The 16850-nt window shown below is 41.1% G+C and overlaps 2 protein-coding genes across 7 annotated transcripts in view; both read left to right on the top strand.

Annotated features, from left to right (window-relative positions):
- LOC108088665 (dopamine D2-like receptor) overlaps nt 1–10501 on the top strand; it is a 62214-nt gene extending 51713 nt beyond the window's left edge. Inside the window, exons 5-12 of one of the 4 annotated variants that reach the window (XM_017186597.2) lie at nt 3302–3411; nt 3502–3754; nt 4718–5016; nt 6140–6195; nt 6247–6457; nt 7177–7311; nt 7501–7601; nt 7702–10501. In XM_017186597.2, the coding sequence (XP_017042086.1) occupies nt 3302–3411; nt 3502–3754; nt 4718–5016; nt 6140–6195; nt 6247–6457; nt 7177–7311; nt 7501–7601; nt 7702–7913 (1377 nt within the window). In that variant the 3' untranslated portion in view covers nt 7914–10501. Of the gene's footprint in view, nt 1–3301; nt 3412–3501; nt 3755–4717; nt 5017–6139; nt 6458–7176; nt 7312–7500; nt 7602–7701 lie in introns of all 4 variants that reach the window. The other 3 variants (XM_017186595.2, XM_017186596.2, XM_017186594.2) reach the window with 3 other exon arrangements.
- A 3273-nt stretch (nt 10502–13774) lies between these two features.
- Nucleotides 13775–15110, top strand: LOC108088573 (alpha-tubulin N-acetyltransferase 2). Of its 3 annotated transcripts, none has more exons than XM_017186421.1 (2): nt 13775–13809; nt 13943–15110. In XM_017186421.1, the coding sequence occupies exon 2, from the start codon at nt 13982–13984 to the stop codon at nt 14792–14794; it is 813 nt and encodes a 270-aa protein (XP_017041910.1). In that variant the 5' UTR covers nt 13775–13809; nt 13943–13981; the 3' UTR covers nt 14795–15110. The 3 variants fall into 3 exon arrangements, with proteins under 3 accessions (XP_017041910.1, XP_017041908.1, XP_017041911.1); XM_017186419.1 differs by having other exon boundaries at nt 13792–13861; XM_017186422.1 differs by having other exon boundaries at nt 13801–13861; nt 14036–15110.
- The last annotated feature ends 1740 nt before the right edge of the window (nt 15111–16850 follow it).

Raw genomic sequence — 16850 nt, 5'->3', positions numbered from 1 at the left:
AACTTTCCACTTATTCATAATGTTGGATGATTGACCCCATTGCACCTAAAAGCTTCTACCTTTTCCTCCGAGAAACATCTTTCTGCTGCGAAAGGATTTTCGTGTATATTCAGTAGTTACTTATTAGTTTGCTTATTTGCACAGGATTTAGCATTTTTGGTTACCATTTCAAGAAATTAAGCAAACTGATTTACTCTCATTCGACCATCGGTTGAGTTTGCACAGCAGTCCGATGAACTTTCTGCTGAATTGGGAGCGTTGAAGCAATTCCCAGTGGGTTCTAAGTCAGCTTTTGGCCAAGCCTTTTGACCAAATCACCGCCCCCTTTGCCAAAAAGTCTCCTCGTGTGCGAGTGCGTTCCCCTGATTTGAACAAATAGTTACTTGCCAGCCCGATTTCCATCCACTGAAAATGAGGCAAAGCCAAAAAGTATATAGACATACACTGGGGAAAACATTTCTTTATGAATCTCATATTTTATATAATACAACATTATTTTTATTAGTGTTTTACAAGGATTTTATAAATTCAGATGGATGGTTTAACTGTTTAAACTGCAATTGGTTTTTTATTTTAACGGGTCAATGTTGTTAATTGAATAAATATAAATAAATTATTGAGAACACAGCTACACCTTATATAAATTCAATTCAGTTAATATATTTAATTATATAAATGGGCTACAAATTGAGAAAGCAATCAATTTTCCTGCGTGTACCCGCCAACACACACACTCATACAAATCAATGCGGTGTGTGTGTGGATATCCTTTGCTTTCTCTTCGTATCAGCGTGCAAACTATAAAAACCAGAAGCTCAATTATCAAAATGCTATGTGTGTTTGTTTGTGTGTTTGTTTGTTTGCCTTTGTCTGCGTGTGCCCCTCATTGCGTGTGTGTATTTGTGTGTGTGTGTGTGTTTACGTTTGGGTGAGTGTCCCTGTCTCTTTTCCCCTGGCTCCTTGCCTTTTTCCATTGTCCTGGACCATTTCCCTGGACGCGAAAGCAAGATAGATATAGAGAGAGACAGGGAGAGACAGAGGGAGTGAGAGAGAGAGAGAGCATCTGAAAGCTTTTCCCTTTGGGTTTTTGTGTGTTCGCTCGCCTTTGACTGTGCAAATAGATAAATTTATTTATTTTATGCCCTGCTACAGGAACCGCACACAAACAACAGGCGGCAGCGACGACGGCGATAGCATAGAAATTTTCATTCTATTCCTGCTCTAAAATAAACCAGAAGCCAGAAGCCAGGATCCAGGATCCAGAGACAGAAACTGAAAAACTGAAAACCGAAAAGGAGACTCGGCATACAAGAATGGGAAAGAAAAGCCGAAGAAAAGGACGAAGATGCGGAGGCGGTGGAAGGACAGCCAGCTGCCGGCAGACAACTGACTTTAAATGCCTTTATGCTCGCAAAATACATAAATTGAACATTTTCGAACAGCCAGAAAGACCAACAAAAAAAAAAAAAAAAAAAAAAACAAATTTGGGGGGGAAAGTGAGGAGCAGAGAGACACTTTCGCTGAATTGGAAATCGCTTTCACAATACCCAAAACAGAATAGACTTCGGGCGGAAACCCGAAAGGCGGGGAAATGGCTTTCGAAAAATATTAAAAAATTCAATGAAGCTTGCAGCTGAAAAGCTGAAAGCAGAAAGTCGAAGAAAGCACCAAAAGAAAGCAATTGCGAGCAAACTTTCCAAGATTGAGCCATAAATAATTCGACAAATGCTACATTTGGTTAAGAACAGAATCCATTTAGTATAAATAATTTATGAACAGATCTTCTGTGTACAGAAAATTTGTTAAGGTGATGGATTGTAAATTTGGGGAAAGAACTTCAAACAATAAGCAGAACCTGACTGGTTTTTATGGTTCGTGATAAACCGAAAAATATGAAATATCATGGAAAATTCTTTGAAAAACAAGGAAACCATCTTACTGGAGGAAACTTTTCATGGCGCCTTCTAAAAAAAAAAAAAGAAGAAACAACAAAGGCACTAAAAACTCGGCAAAGGAATCTAAGCAAAAACATTAAGCCAAGATGACAGGAGCAGAGTTAGTACACTTTTTATGTATATACACACTTATGGTCAATACCTAAGAATACATTATAAATTATAGTTCAGCTGCAGGCGAGTAGAAAAGAACAGAGCAGAGCAGAACAGAAACGAAAAGAAAGGAACCTGGCGTACGTTTCGTATACGCAATGTGCCTGACAATGGACTCCGGCAGGAAGCCAAGAAAAGCAGTAAAAAATGTCACAACGTGTGTGAGTGTGTGTATGTGTGTGTGTATTAGTGTGCGTTAGTGTGTGAGTGTAAGGACTAAGGATGAGCATTCGTGCGTGTGTCTTTATATCGAAAAGTTTTTGCCACTTTCCTTAGCCGGAGCTCAACTTTTGTTATGCTCGCTTAGCTTTGGCTAAGAATACTCCATCGAAGTCGGATTCTGCGAATGCCCAGCTATTTTAGCACATTTCTATGCTGCTTTCACTTGACTTTCACTCTCGCTTTCACTTTGCTGCCTGTGTGGCTGCGTGTCTGCGTGTGTACAAATATTTTACACTCCCTCCGAGGGGCTGAACTCGATTCGGTTCGAGTTTCAGTTTGTTTTTCTAATTTGGGACCAAAACCGATTGGAGAAGAAAAACAAGATAGAAAACTGTAGAGTAAATCCGACTACGAGATACTTACTGATACTACAGTTTTCTTTTTAAATAGTATTAAATGAAAAGTATACTGTATATAAACCTACATTTACCTATGTATTTTTTTTTTTTTGAATTTAAACAAACAGTTTGTTGTTTATTGTATTTTTCTCCATTTTTCTGGCTTCAAAAGCTCCCAAGACAGCGCTTCAAATGAAGATCACAATTAAATATACCTTAGTCGGCGGCAATACAATATATCCTTTCAGGAGTGCACACGTGCAGTGCTGTCAGCTTCAGTTGAGAGAAAAACCCACACCCAAATACATCGGAAAACCCAACTCGGCCTTTTTTATGTGCTTTGTGTGCTACAAATTGTTTGGCTTGGGAAATTCCTGGCGTTTTTGTTGAGGTTTTCACGTAGTCCATTGGGACTGTGTGAGTGTGTGTGGGTTGCCGTAGACGATGTCCGTGAAGAGATAGAGATAGAGCGCCTAAAACTAATTTGTGGGGAGGCTCGGAAATGGGAAAATATTGTTATTAATATTCGACAATGGGGAGCGAACGAAAATTCCAATAGAATTCGCCCAAAGACGATTGAACAAATGAAGTGTACTCACAGCATTTTCCACCCTCTATTTATCTACTTTACAGGTAAATGGAGTTTGGGCCCTGCCCGACGTCGTTTGTGATTTCTATATAGCCATGGATGTGATATGCTCTACTTCATCGATATTCAACTTAGTTGCCATCTCCATAGACAGGTAAGACTTTAAATTAAATTACCTTAAAGTACATTATATAATTATATTTATTATAATTATTAATATATATATTATTTAAATATCTTGTAGATACATCGCTGTGACACAGCCAATAAAGTACGCCAAGCACAAAAATAGCCGCCGCGTTTGCCTTACAATACTGCTGGTTTGGGCCATTTCGGCTGCCATCGGTTCGCCAATTGTTCTGGGCCTAAACAACACGCCCAATCGCGAACCGGATGTGTGCGCCTTCTACAACGCCGACTTTATACTCTACTCCTCGCTGAGCAGCTTCTATATACCCTGCATCATCATGGTGTTTCTCTACTGGAACATTTTCAAGGTGAATACATTCAGTATGCCATATATTATACTCTATATTCATTCTGAAGGGGACGGGGATTGTACATTTATTGCCAGCCAAAAAGATCATTAGCATTTCGATTCGCATGGCCACAAATAGCTGGAAGTATCGTTTACGAATAGCGAAACAAAATACACCCGAGGGCATCTTAATTTGTACGGATACGGTATTAAATTATTCATGTGGTTTTGCTTTTCAAATTCAAGCGCCATTAGCAAGCAATTAAAATGCGATATGGATACGATTTTGTGTACATTCGTACAACAGTCACTTCAATTTATTTCTCTACTTGTATTTAAACTCTGTGATATAAATTTAAAAAGAGAAATATCTAATGCAGAGTACATTTTTAAGCTAAATAAATAATAGGAAATAAGTGTAAATATACTGCATTTAATTCCATTTCATTTAATGCATAATTAAGACTATTAACAACCACTTCCCTTTTTTAAAGGGCGTACAAAATGAAGTAAATGAAGTTAAACTTTAAGACTATCTTCTTTTTAAATACCTTGTAATTTAAATGGCACAGTGCCTTCTAAAATTTAAACAACAGATTCAAGTGCTATTATACTCAAACCGCAATCAAAATCGGATTTCCCCGCGCCGAGTGGAATCAATATTGCTGTCGCTTTCGATTCTCAGCTGTCCGCAGCACAATTCACGGTTCACAATTCACAATTCCGAATCAGAAACAGAATTTCCAATCCCGTCGGGGTTTTCACTGGGGGGGGTTTCTATTTTCTATTTGTGCACATTAGCTGCTGACTGGGGGGCGAATTTGCCGAGGATGCAAGCGCAGCAAGCGACTGCTTAATCGGTTCGCCATCTCATTCCATATCCTGTATCCTGAATGGCGAATGCTGTATCCTGTTTTCCGCATTCCGTACTCCATATTCCGTATCCTTTATCCTCTATTATTTATCGTTTATCGTTCGGCAGGCGTTGAGAAGTCGGGCGCGGAAACAGCGGGCGGCTAGGAAGCCGCATTTATCGGAACTCACCGGTGGCAGTGTGATCGAGAACATCGCCCAAACCCGAAGGCTGGCCGAAACGGCCCTGGACAGCAGTCGGCATGCCAGCAGGATAATGCCAGACGAGGCGGCCACCAACACGGCCAGTGGATCCAACGAGGAGGAGGACGAGAACGCCATCTCGCCGGACATCGACGATTGCCACGTCATCGTGAACGACAAGTCCACCGAGTTCATGCTGGCCACCGTCGTCGAAGAGACCGGCAAGTGAGTAGTCCTTTTGGAAAGGATATTCGTTGTTTTGGCTAAAACACGTAATAAAACAATGAAAGCTTTAAGGGGATTTAGAATTGTACAAAAACAAGCTGTACTTACTGCTCCCTCCGAAAAATAAACTCAAAACAAGATTTAACATTTGCAACTCAATAGATTAAATAGCTTTAAAGTTTTTCTTTGGAACAGATTCCTCTTTTTAAAGTACTTTACATTTAAATGGTTTATATAAATTATTATTAGTTCACTCCTTCGAGGGAGCACTACATGCTTTACGTGCATGGAGTGTTAAAACATTGACTTTTGGCCAAAAACTGCACTGCAACTCCAAAACGAAGGCTACCTGCGATGGCCGTGTGAAAGTTTGGGGCTCAGCAGTTTCTAGTTTCTAGTTTCCAGTTTCTGGCTTCTGGTTACTGCCTTCCGTTTTCCGTATCCTTGCCACTGGCAACCCTGACAGCCGTGGCAACCCTGGCGGCACGGCAGCACGGCAGTCGTGGCACGTGCCACAAACACGTAATAGATAAGCCACCTCATTCCCCACCACTTTTGAGCTCCAACTGCACTTCCTTCCAGAATGCCGATCTAATGGCAGGCTCCGCCAATTGCCGGCATAAAAGCAGCTCAGCAGCAGCAGCAGCACTTTCGACGAGTGTGTGCGCTGCACTTTCAATCAGGTCCTGCCCGCCCAAAAAGGACCCAAAAAAAATGTGCGGCGAAAGGGGGAAAAAAAGAGCAGAAACCGCCATTAAAAGCGAGCGTTAAGCGCAGCCAATTAGCATCCCGATGATGGGCTACTTAATCCAATAAGGACATGAAATGAAACCGTTAATGACAGGCCAGGATGCACAAAGGGATTCGGGATGAGGATGCTTTCGGCTCGAACCGAAATGCTGAGGGGGTTAAAAAATATAATTCTCAATAATTCAATTAATGCCCGCGTCACTTTATTAAAACTCAATCTTGCCTTACCTTTTAATTGACGTTGCTCTTCCATTTCTCCGTTCGCCGCCGTTTGATTGATCGATTGATTGATTGATTGATTGTCGCGGCTACTTTTGATTGAAATCACAACATCAACAACAACAAAAACAACAACATTACATCGCAATCGCAGCAGCGTTGTGGCCCAAATTACAACACAGCCGCAACTGGTCGTCGCCGATCCGAATGGTAATCATGATTCTGGTTATGCTGCCTCAAACGTTGACGATGTCCTTGCAGGAGGCGTGGCCCCCGCCTCCGGCGCCTCAGCCACCTCAGGCACCTCGGCCGCCCAGCGAACGACGAGCAGCGGCTCCCCGCCGGACAGCCCGCTCCCCAGTGGCGCCACCCTCCAGCGGTCGAGCGTCAGCAGCCAGCGGCGCAACACCGCCGACGACTCGCCGAAGCGCGGCGAGCCGACCCTCAGGTCAGTCGGGGTCGATAACTCCAGGTATTTCCAGCTCAGCTCAGATCAGCTCTCATCGAATGCAACCCTGTAGTAGAAATGAAAACTGTACTAGTTGATTAGTTGGTAGAAAGGATCATCGAAATAGCACACATCCAATGTGGCATCATCATCAGGAGCATTTAAAATATATTTTACCACACAAAAATCAAATATTACTTTATGATAACATTGATTTCTTTCACTAAATTATTTGTTTTTTAAAAATATATTTAAATTAAATTAAAAATTTTAAAATATATATTAAATGAAGTTTTAATATTCTGTTATAATTGGAACTTTCCACTTAATTCCTTAACACTGAAAATTTTAATTTTATTATGAAGGAAAGCCCAAGTGTGAATATTAAGTTTTTTTTTTTTAATAAATAATAAAGTTTTTAATTAATAACTACCACTACCATTTTCTTGTTTTGTTCTCAAAGATTTTATATAATTTTTACCACGATTATTAATTGATTATTCAATTACAATTTCAAACAATTATATGATTACATCACTAACACCCAGCACTCATTAGCAGCACTATATACTTGGCTAGAAGCGTGGCACCTTATTTTAGCACTTTCCCTAACCAAAAACCGCAAGTAGGCAAGACCAGCAAACACCAGCAAATCCAACAATCCAGCAATTTAGCAATGTGGAAATCCGAAAGTAGTGGCATAGTAGCAAAGTTTAGCGACTAAGATTGCGTTCCCATTCCAGCGTCGCCATGAAGCCATTGTCCTTTGTCCGTTACGGAGTGCAGGAGGCCATGACTTTGGCACGCAACGACTCCACGCTATCGGCAACATCGAAAACGTCCTCGCGCAAGGATAAGAAGAATTCGCAGGCGTCAAGGTGAGTAAAGTGCCTCCCATTCATCCCTCTCCTCCCATCCATATCCATATCCATATCTACCCCACTTTCCCCTAATTACAGTTATTAGTTTGGCTTTTCCTTGGCCCTGTTGCCTGTAGCTTTTCCTTTTCCTGTTTCGCCGCCAAGTGCAATATAACACGGCCTATTATCCTTGCGTGTTTTTCGCAGATTCACGATATACAAGGTGCACAAGGCCTCGAAAAAGAAACGCGAAAAATCGTCGGCGAAAAAGGAACGCAAGGCCACCAAAACATTGGCCATTGTTTTGGGTAAGTTCACACACACAACAGCAAGGTTCTCCATTTCAATTTAAATCAAATATATATATACTCCATGTATTACCCAATTTAAAATTGGAAAACAAAACAGGTGTCTTTCTGTTCTGCTGGCTGCCGTTCTTCAGCTGCAACATTATGGACGCCATGTGCGCCAAATTCAAGAAAGACTGCCGACCAGGCCTAACCGCCTACATGATGACCACCTGGCTGGGTTACATCAACAGCTTTGTCAACCCGGTCATCTACACGATATTCAATCCCGAGTTTCGCAAGGCCTTCAAGAAGATCATGCACATGGGGTGATTAAAAACGCCAATCAGGTCAATAGTAAATCTAGCAAATATAGCAACTATAGCAAATACAGCAAAAAACTCAAAAATCACAAAACAACAAATCACACGAAAAAGCAATGGAAATGAGCAACAGGTTCTTCGCACGCGGAGAGCCCTGTACTTTGTGGAATGGATTGACTGTACTCAACTGTCTGGTGGCAAATTGTGCCAAAAGCAGGACCTCAAGATCTCAAAACGCCAATCGTCGATTGGCATTGGGCATTGGGCCTTAGTTATCAGTTTCATTAAGGTTCAGCTACTTACTATATGTAAATGTAAATAGATACTGTACATAGACACTAAGTGGAGAACGCATTACGAGCTGTAGGCTAGGTACAATTTTTAACAATTAACACTTAAGCGCCCCCACAGTAAACACTCGAAAACTAGCGATAAGAATACGATTCGCTTTAACAGGTTACAAACAAACAAAAAAGAGAACGTAGTGTTTTTTGTAGGCTGCTCCCGAAAACCTAAAAAACCTATCACATATCACGAGCAGCAAGCTAATTCCCACCCAATCACAGCACAAAACAGTCCCTTCCGAATCCCAAAAAAAATCTATAGTATATGTAACTAGATAATGTAAACTAGATAAGCGTATAAATCATATCCTTAAAGGCTAACTTTTTGGGTTTTGCTGGCGATAATTGTTCCATATCGATACGCGGTATCGGTACCCTAGTCTAAGTTAGTTAGTTCATAATTAGATAAGCCAGAAGCGTAGATAATTGGAGAGTTACAGAGTTAGAAAGTTAGAGAGTTAGCAAGCGGTTCCTTGAGGTCGGCGCCTTCCAAGCCACAAACACATACGAATGTTCCAAGTTAGTTGGTTGAATAACAAATTGGAGTAGTATTTATCGCCAGAGTGACACGCACACAAACACAAAAAGACACCATAAATCAAATGAGCCCCACAAATAAATACAATATCGAATGGCGCCGATCCCGATGAAGCTGCCGCTTAAAACACACACACTTTTTTGTTTCCACCTTCCGTTCTCAGTAGATATCAAAGAGGAAAAACCAGATAGTAACAAGATAATATAGGAGCATTTAAACATCCAGAGGTCGTAACTAGTTCGTAATCACTCTGCCTAGACGTAAGAACAAAGAGAATAGTATATCCATTAGCTATGTATGTCAGATAGTACCAAGGGGGTTTACCTGTACACTAAGTAGGTTGCCAGGATGCATAGCAAGGATTTCGGGGGAGGGGGTGGGGAAAGGGGGCGGGAGAGGGAGAATCAGGGTATCTAGAGCCAAGGCTACCAAGTTGCTAGAAGCAATACGCGGGGGGGAATATAATAATAAGGAATAAGAAATAAGTATTAAGGAGTAGGGATTAAGGATTAAGGATTAAGGATAGGGAGCCGATCCACCACCACAGCAGATATACTCGTAAATGTATAGGGAAACATACATATAGTATATGGTATTTATACTCGTATATCAAAACTGAGTTTTGAAACAAGGACCAAAACCTTTAATCGGCCCAAAAAGGATTCAAAGTGGCTTGGCCTCTGAACTTCAAAGGATTCTGGCGGATGGAAAGGCGTTTGGTCGTTGGTTTCAACAGCCGTCCTCTTAACTGTTTCTATGTGACAAATAATTGATAGGTAAATTACTCCTACGTGTGCGGTAGTTTGTAAAACAATTCCATTTAATATACGCCCTAAGCTCGGATTTTGTGTACTTAGGCTTTAGCGATAAGCAATGGCTCGCATTTCCATGGAAAATTCCCGTAGGAAACTCGAGGAAAAGCTCAACAGACAGTTTTTATACTTTCCTAAAAACTCCAATATACATATACATATATATAGTATATACATATATAGAGTACTTTGGTGTGCATGTGTGTGCGTGAGTGTGTTGTCTTGTTGTATTGGTGAGTGTATTTTTTTCAGCGGTAATCTTAAGCCTTAAAGTTAAGGAAACAGGTTCAACTTTCAGATCGGTGCGAAATGCTTTTAAGTTAGGTTCTTCCAAAGAAAACGCTTATTAATTATAGCTAATTGGTAAATTTGTAACTTGAACTAACTACTTATACGTATGTACACCAAATACACACACACTAACAAACAACACAAGCACACACACACACACATACACACTATTATTATTATTGTTGATTTATCGAAATTGTAGCCTGAGTTTCCGAGTCGTTGAATTGTTATCTGTTATCGTTAATTTGTGAAGGATATAGCATAATTTTAAGGTCCCTCCGTAGCGAGATATCTCTACCAAGTAAAGCAAATATATAAATATATATACAAGTTTGTAAAATAACTGAAAAAAAAAAAGAAATGGAACATGGAAACGGAAAAACTGAAATGAAAACTATTTTAAAGAAATTGACAAGAGATTTGTTTTTTTTTTTCTAGAAAATTATGAGAATTATTAACTAAATGAAACGTAGGCTAAGCTCTAAGAAAAGCAAACTATTTCAAAAATAATTATCATAGCTTACGGAAATAATAATAGCGAATAACAACAATAAATGATACCGAATAGGATGCGTCAGCATAAGAATACATCAAATAAATAAAGCAAAACTGAAAATATTTCAAGGCAAAACAAATGGCGAACTTTTCATTTTCGATTCGGGGCGGGAAAAACTATTCATTTGAGGGTCATGGTAAGTTCTTGTGTGTGTGTCTGGCCTCGTTTTCCCTCTTCGCTTTTCCCTTTTCAGGCGTATGTACATCAGCGTTTTATTGCACTTATATGAGCTGATAATAAAATTCCAATAAGCATGAAAAGAAATAAAAATACTTACACAAGACAAACAAGACGAACAATGCCAGCGACTCACTTCCGCCGGCTGAGGGGAAAGTAAAATCAATTCGAGAAGGCGATGCTCACTGCTCGTCGTTTGAGAAACCGAAAACCCAACTAAGAGCCTCTAAATTGGGTGGATGCGGAATGGGGGAGGGGTTGGGGGTGTAAATGAAGGACTCCTAGGACTCCACCACTCGTCATACTCTAATGGGTACTCAGCCAGACAAGCCTGGCGGAGGAGTCGGAGGACTCCGACTCCGAGACTCGCAAATAAACGGGAATGGGCTCAAACTGAAGTCCGCCTGCCTGTTCTCCATGTCCTGTTACGAAACGACAAAGTACACTGAGAGAAATGATTCCATTTTGAGATTAATTGCACTCATCCATTAGTAATTAATTAAAATCATACATTTTGCTGGCCTCTGTCTATATTACTGCCTTGTTTATTTCAGTACGTTCCTTAAAATTATTTAACAAATATTGAAAGTTATTAAAGATATCTTTACTCCTCCGAAAAATGAACTGAATTTATTTATTCCGTAATATTGCAAAATTAAAATTTACATTCTGTTACTCCACCCCGGGAGCTTAGAGCCTCTACAATTTCTTGTAGAGGATTCGTTATCAATGATTTTCGATCGTACCGGTGATAAGCCAGTAGCGACTTATCCTAGCGGTGGGGATGCCACCTGGCGCCATCTAGGAGTGACGAAAGTTTTATTGTTGGGTCCATAGTAACGTGGACGAGGGGGTGTGCGGGTCCGGGGAGCCGAAATTTGTTACTAATGTTAAGTGAGCGATAGAGCATAGAAGTGGTGGAGATTTGGAAAAAGAGACCGTTTCTTTTTCTCGGGGAGCCTGGGGCTCGACTTGAACCCGGGCCTTCCGAACCGGAGGCCAGCGCTCTACCTGCTGGGCCACCGTCCCCCCAAAAATTAACATTAACTAAAAAGTGAACTGTTAAAAATACTTTTCTTGTTATTTACTTTATGTTCATTTTTAAATATGTACATCACACATACAATGTTGTGGCAAGTTCTACGACCCTTTGCATCCTGTTTAACATTAGATTTCGATTGCGATCTCAGCTTGCTTCATTCCCAAAAAAAAAAAAAAGTAGAAAACATTGCACCTCATTCAGAGGCGATAACTATCACGAATTTCTTTCAATGGCCAAAACGAATGCCAATTTGGTGTTCGCATTCGCTTTGAGCTGTGTGCCCTGGCCTGCCCATAAATACGAATGTAAAAAGGGCAACCAGAGTCGACCCCTGACCTCGAAGGGAACTCCGCCTTATCCTCCCTCCCTTCTACTGCCTTTGAACCTGCCCTCTTCGAAGCGAAATTCCTGGCAGTGGGGAAAGTTGTTTCATTCGATTGTGTGTCTTCGGCTGCTCGACTTCCACGGGTGAGAGTTGTGTGCTCTATGTCCATAACTAATTCGAACTAAATGATGTACTAAAGTGTTGAGGGAACACGGATACTGATGCCCAAAGGAATGAAAGCGGAAGGGAGAGGGAAAGGAGAAGGGAAAGGAGGAGCGATGGTGACGCGATAAAGGAAGGGGAATGGAATGGACACCAGTGCGTATGAAATGTTTTGCGTCTGGGGGCGATATCTTATCGTTACACACACTGGGTGGCGATAATTGACAGTCCATTAACGTTTGGATTGCCAGAGCCAAAGTGAAACTACATATTGAATTCATTTCGATGTCCTTGAATGTTAAAGGCATATGCCAGCGATTTTCCCCAGAAAGGAAAATATACGCAAATCGTCTGATCGAAATGCAAAACTCAAATTCCTTCAAAAAAACAAAAAAATAAAGGAAGGCAAACCAAATTAAAGAGCTCTGTTGCCAGAATTTTCGTTAGAACCGAAGCCCAGGCCAGCCAATCAGTTAACTTGGGGTATTCCAACCCATTTTTCTACCCAACCATCACCACCACCATATCAGTACGGCTTGACATCTGACCCGGAATGGAATTCTGGCAACCGGAAACTCTACGGGGCCCAAGTCAAAATCGAAAAATATGCACACGACCAGAAATAGTTTAAATACAAGGCCGAATATTAAAATGTGGACGGACCTTTGAGCCTGAGAGCCTGAGAGCCTTAGAGCCTGGGAAGCACAGCAGGACCTTAAAAGGACCTCCGGCAATGGGGTTAGTGCAATCAAGCATGCCTTCTCAGTGGATTACTGTCCCGTCCTGACTTGCCGCCGTTTCAACTTCACGGTCAATGACTTTCCAGCCTTTCCAGTCTTTTCAGCCTTTGCAGCCTTTCCTTCTGGCCGGCGAAAGATGAAAGGAGCCCGGCATCTCCGAATGACCAGGCCATAAACTCGGAATAAATTCACTCCCCTCAAACGTAGTAAACTTAAAATATTTTCTGCCATCGGCCACATTTGCTGATATCAAGCAAAATAGTTAAATATTTCAAGCAGAAATTCGTACACTCTTTATGTTCTGTATTTAGTTTATATCTTTATGCTCTGCACATTAAACTTTAAATGCCGCATTTATTTTAATATGAATACAAGGAAATATTTTTTAAAGATACTTTCAACTGCAGTCCTTTTCACCACAAGTGTTTGGCATTTGCTCAAGTGAGTGGAAGCTCTTAAACAAATGGGTATGCGGAAAATGCCGCAATCTCTTAAGTTGCCAGGGTCAATATAATTTTACTGTCATCCGATTATGGTCTTGGTTGGCTGCCACCAAAATCGATTCAATGGCTTGTCCTTGAAAAGGTCTAGTGTTCTCAATTAACTCTTCGCCACGGTCCTCCTATTTTTCTGCTCTGTTGGGTTTTAAGCCATTTTAAATCGAAATAATAAAAAACCATGTAAAAACTACATTTTTTCTGTGTATAAAAGTCAGGATTTTGGCCATAACATAAGAAATATTATATGGAAGGTCGTACATCGTTAAACTCGTTATAAAATTTCAAACAAAACTGCATTTTTACTTAAAAATATTTTTTGTTGTTATTTGAGTTGTGGGATTTGGAATACTTTGGAAAAACAAATCGAAGATATTTTCTTTTGAAGCAGGCTGGTGGAAAACCTTAACATTGCAGACCAAGTAAGTCAGAAATATATAATATTGCTTATTCGGGCGGATCCAAAAACTAGGGGTAAATTTTCCTCTATTCTCGTTTTTCGTAATATCTCGGCACCTTAAAAACTGTACCATCTATTTTTTGTACTACCGAAAGCTAAACAAACCGACAAAAATTACCACGAAAAGCGGGAAGATGGTGGAGTTCGGATTTGATATCAAGCACTTATTCCCACAACCGATCATCCAGGTGCAGGCGGACTCCCTTCGTCCCAAGATGAGCCCAGTGAACCGCGGCAGTCAGAGGTCCGTGAAGATGGTGCCGAGCTGCCAATTGAGCCAAATACTGGATGCCATGGGCCAACTTTCGGCGGTGGCGCAGGGACTGCGACAACCAGTTACCACCGCCGAGAAGCTAATGCCGAATCAGGTGGTTTACCTGATGGCCGATAACAAGAATGGCAATTGGATGGTCACCGGGCTGCTGAAGGTCGGCACCAAGGATCTGTTCCTCTTCGACAAGCAGGGATCGTATCGTCGCGCCGATGGCACTCCGGCCATCCTCGACTTCTATATCCACGAGTCCCGGCAGCGTCACGGCCTGGGGAAGATGCTGTTCCAGAGGATGTTGGACGAACAGGGCTGGACGGCCGGCAAGTGTTCGGTGGATCGGCCGTCGACGAAGCTGCTCGCCTTCCTGGGGAAGCACTACAATCTGGTGAAGACCATTCCGCAGGGCAACAACTTTGTGCTCTACGAGGGCTTCTTCGACGAGCCGCTGATGAGTCGCGGCCGCCAGGCGAACAATGTGCCGCGCAATGGCAGCCAGAGCCAGGGTCGCCTCATGTGGCAGGGATGCATGCCACTGCAGCAGGGCGGCAGAGCCGGAAGGGAGCCGCGTCGCGATACCCATGGACTCCTGCAGACCACTGGCGGCGGCGCCAACTATCATGCCACCCGGTCCATGTGCACCCTGCCCCAGGCTCAGAGCTCCAGGGCCAAGAAATAGGATCGATCCCCGCTGCCTGGGCTGAAAAAACAATTCGAATTGTTACCCATTTTGAAGATCGCAACGCACTCAAAATTGCTAGTTTAAATTTTAATGGTTTTATCGTTGGCCATTGTTCAATCACGCCATTTAAACACTCATCTGTTCTTATTTTTCAATACAACCCTAAGTGGAGCTGAATGAGCTGCAACTTGGTAAATTATATTTTGTAAACTGCTTTGGACACACGAATGTCGAGACAAAGCGAGGTAACAAGCTATCACAAAGCTGTTTTCACTTTTTTATTATAAAAAACATTTTCCTCATTAATCACAAATCAAGTTTGACTTTTTGCTAATAAATATTCCAGGGGAAACCATAAAATGGTTAAGAAAAAAGGGAAACTGATTATCATTATATGTTTGCAAATACAAAACCATATAAACTTTTTCTAATTTTGTACCAGAGGGAAAAACCGAATATTTCACCAACTTAAAAGTGTTATTATGATTACACACTTCTGTGGAATCACTAGGAACGTAATTTATTTTTATTTGCTCAGTGAGAGCTATAAAATATCTAAAATTGCAGACCAGAATCCCAAATCATTTTGAAATTTCGAGAGTGCGCTACGCGTGGAACTGATTGGCAAATGACCAGCAGTTGGACTCCAATCAAACGGTCGACAGAAGTACAAACGCCGGCATTTCGACCTCACCCGCAAAAATTTGCTTGTATTTGCATAGTTTAATTTTCATTTAACTTTTATTTGCCGTCACGTCGCCGAAAATATCCAAAAATGGGCAAAAATGCAAAGCGTCGACGGGCGAAATGATTGCCGCTCTCGATGTTGTTGATTTTCATTCGGTTTTTGGTTTCTTTTTTTTTTTTTTTCCTTTTGGGGCGCTGACTGCTGTTGATTCGTTTGCATAGCCATAATATTTAATGGCCAGTCAAAAGTTGATGGCAACACAGGTCCTGCGAATCCTGTGCAGCTTTTGGCTTCGCTCTCGCCAGTTATTAGGTCGCATCATTTGGGCCAAGTGTCCGCACATGCGGGCCAAAACAAATTTAAAGAGCCGCAATCGCTGGGATTTCCCGGCTATAGAGTCATAGAAATGATGTCGAAGAAACAAAAACCAAATGGAAACCAGTTTAACCAAGGCTCACACTCACACACACACACACACATACTAAAGCACACTCACACAATCACATAAGCGAAACAGGAGAGAACATCACAGAATAGAAAAAGCAAAAGAAAACACTCGGTGGCGCAAATATTAAAATTGAACATTTTTGTCACGTGTCAAATGCCATTTATGCGCTTCGTGATCGCACGCGACTGAAAGCCCCGGTTCTTCAGACAGATATAGAAAGCGGCGAAGATATGGAGGCTGAAAAGGGGTGTCACGGGCTCAAGCAACCGGGAAAAGTCGGGCGAGGAGCAGATCTGTCTCTTCGAGGAAATTAATGGCCTTCAATCCGGCGGGTTTTATGTTACCCATAAACCCACAGAACAGCCATTCGAATAGTGCACTTTTAATGGTTCCTTAATTGAGAGGGATTCGTAGTTTATAATTTAACAATGATTATGAAATTGTGTACTTTAAATTTGATTCAATCGCCAGCTTTATCTTTGAATTAAGTGGCGTTGGGGTTGTGCTTAAAAAAGGTTTCTTTCGCATTTATTCCACCGGATCTCAAGCGATTGTCATCCCTTTGGCCTTTCAAAAACCCATTTGACTGACTTTTGTTTTGCCGAGCATGTCGCTGACGTTTCCAATGCTATTATTATAATATCCATACCCATTATTTGGATTTCTGGAAAGGATATTGTTGTGTAGTAACTTTAAGGAAATCAGAATAAATAATAAACCAGAATAAGGATAATATTAAATAAGTATGTTAGGCATAATGTTTTCTTTTAGACACTTTTAAAATTTAAATTTTTTAAAATTTGTTTTCTTTTATATATATATTTCGTACTATATGTAACAATTTATTTTATTGAATTGAAATTCATAATATTTAAAAAAGATTATTATCTATAGGTTTTAATTAATCAACTAATAAT

Source organism: Drosophila ficusphila, unplaced genomic scaffold, assembly GCF_018152265.1.
Source record: "Drosophila ficusphila isolate 14025-0441.05 unplaced genomic scaffold, ASM1815226v1 contig_198, whole genome shotgun sequence".
In the NCBI taxonomy this organism is placed as follows: Eukaryota; Metazoa; Arthropoda; class Insecta; order Diptera; family Drosophilidae; genus Drosophila; species Drosophila ficusphila.
The sequence above is the reverse complement of the archived record's forward strand: the minus strand, read 5'-3'. Positions and strand labels throughout refer to the sequence as shown.

Coding starts and splice junctions, on each gene's coding strand:
- LOC108088573 (XM_017186421.1), top strand. CDS start 13,982: ATGGTGGAGTTCGGATTTGATATCAAGCACTTATTCCCACAACCGATC.